Raw genomic sequence first — 2,500 nt, 5'->3', positions numbered from 1 at the left:
TATCTTGCTGTCTAAACTTTTCCTTGTTTATCTGAAATATATTTTATATTCCTATTAGTATTGTTAATAACACAGTAATAATTAGAATGTCACTACTAATTATGATAACAGCATTGACATTAATGGCATTTTGAGAAAATACATTTTTCCTTAGATCTTAAGGAAAGAGGAAATTGGCTAAGGTCACCTAGGTGTACTATTTGCCCCCTTGGTGGCCTTGCACTTGCAGAGTCATCTATGTGTAAATACACTTCATAAAACAGTACTATAGTGACCATTACATGTTCCTAGAAGCATTGGGTGTGGAACTGTTGAAATACTGTAACAGTTTCTTTATTTTGTAGTAGAACTGAGATGAAAGTAAATTAATGTATGTTCATTTGTGAATAAGTGTGTACATGTGTGCTAAATATTAATTAAATATGACATTCTAAAACTACAGTGAGAGAAGACAGAAGGTTTGACAACTAATTGACCCTTATAAATGTATATTTTGGAATGGCTGTTCATAGTTGTTCAATGTTCTTATTGTTGAGTATACACAACAGAGAATTGTCTTTTCCTCCTCAGCAAGTCTCCTTGATGGACAGCGAGAACCAGAGACAGTCGTCGAAGACATTTTCATTCGCAAGTTTATGAATGGGACCTGGCATGATTTATTTGTATCTGAGGTAATAAATTGTTTAATTTTTAATCATTATTTGATTTTATGTTAGAAAAAAGCAAAATTAGTGTTGCTTTTTTATTATGTGTCACAGGTACTTTTCACAATTATGTCATGATATTTCTGCACCTACAGTAGTTGTTTGATAAACCTTAATATTTTCTTTACTCAGGTGATCATCAAGAGACAGCACAACATGATCCGCATTGCTGGGATTGTCCAGCAGAGAATTGCAGCGAGGAAGATGTATTTTCTGATCGGTTACTGTGAAGAACTGTTGTCATATTGGTTGAAATGCCCAGTGAAATTGGAGATCCAAACGGTTACAGATAAAAAGTCTGTAATTTATAAATATATATGATTGGTTAATCTGGTGTTCAAATTATGTTTGTAAATAAATGAGTAATGTCAATAATAAATCTTGATAAGAAAAATTTATCTCCTCGTTCTATTACTTCAAAACCTTTTTATAGCCAAAATATTTGAAAAGGTCCTTGATTCCTATTAATGCTACATATTTGCATACATTATATATGTAACAGATTATATATACATATATATAAAATTAAGATTATAAACATATTTATCTATTTCATATTATATTCAAAGACTTGACTGTAATGGAAAAAAAGTTTAATAAACATACCATATGCATTAGCTTGTGACATTGTAAAAGAAATTATTTAGCTGAAAAAAGTATTCTTTTATTTATTTTTATAGCAAAGTATACTTTGGGTTTTTTTCCTTTTTTATTATTGAATTTAGGCTATTTATGATTCTTTAAATGATTTGTTATTTTAAAACATAAGAATAACAGAGTATATAAATGTGTTATAAATCAATACAGAACTGCATATCCACTTTAAAAAAGGTTAAAAACTTATTTTTTTCTCTTCATATGTGTACATGTGTGCGTGTGCGTGTGCGTGTGCGTGTGCGTGTGCGTGTGCGTGTGCGTGTGCGTGTGCGTGTGCGTGTGCGTGTGCGTGTGCGTGTGCGTGTGTGTGTGTGTGTGTGTGTGTGTGTGTGTGTGTGTGTGTGTGTGTAGTCCATATTAAAGGCCCGTCCACACAAGGAAGATCTATACTTACATAGACCTTGCACACAGCGGACATTATCGACAGGCACACAGGCGGGCACGTGTAGATATGTCACGGGCTGCTAAACTACTCGGTAAACAAGTACTTTCCTCGTTGTTTTATAACGTGACATCACCTCTAGAGATGCCCACCAACCATACCTGCATGTGTGTGGACAGACCTTAACACAAGGAGGTGCTGATCTTCATATTTTCTTAAATACTCGTGGATAGACCAAGCTCCCAACGACAATTTTGACACCACCGAAGCAGGAGTGTACGGTGAGCAAACTGCCTGTGAATTAGTGCAAAGTGATGTTGACTTCGACACTAATTTTAAAGTTGAGGTTTTCGACCTGGCAAATCCTCGAATGCTACCCAGATGACCTTCTTGTACGGAAGCCGGGAAGTCATTGAATAGATAATTTCCACTTCTATGCCACCATAACCTAAGGCATGGAATCCTCTGGCTGGGAATCATACACTTCATATGCAGCACAGACAAGCCCCATCTCAATACCGTCCTTACACAAGGCGTAGAATCCACGGTCACCGCCACTGGATTTTTTTTTTTTTTTTTTTTTTTGTGGTGTGTGTGTGTGTGTGTGTGTGTGTGTGTGTGTGTGTGTGTGTGTGTGTGTGTGTGTGTGTGTGTGTGTGTGTGTGTGTGTGTGTGTGTGTGTGTGTGTGTGTGTGTGCGCGCGCGCGCTTGCCTATAATTTGTACTAGTTTATCAAGATTCAAACGCTATAATGGCA

General features: G+C 36.0%; 1 protein-coding gene across 1 annotated transcript in view; it reads left to right on the top strand.

Moving 5' to 3' along the window:
- Window positions 1–1,102, top strand: part of mRpS24 (mitochondrial ribosomal protein S24) — a 2,540-nt gene extending 1,438 nt beyond the window's left edge. The window contains exons 3-4 of the mRNA XM_027363384.2: window positions 571–671; window positions 837–1,102. Of these exons, the coding sequence (XP_027219185.1) occupies window positions 571–671; window positions 837–1,025 (290 nt within the window). The 3' untranslated portion in view covers window positions 1,026–1,102. The remainder of the gene's footprint in view (window positions 1–570; window positions 672–836) is intronic.
- Window positions 1,103–2,500: the final 1,398 nt, after the last annotated feature.

This window comes from Penaeus vannamei, chromosome 42 (assembly GCF_042767895.1).
Source record: "Penaeus vannamei isolate JL-2024 chromosome 42, ASM4276789v1, whole genome shotgun sequence".
Classification (NCBI taxonomy): domain Eukaryota; kingdom Metazoa; phylum Arthropoda; class Malacostraca; order Decapoda; family Penaeidae; genus Penaeus; species Penaeus vannamei.
The sequence above is the reverse complement of the archived record's forward strand: the minus strand, read 5'-3'. Positions and strand labels throughout refer to the sequence as shown.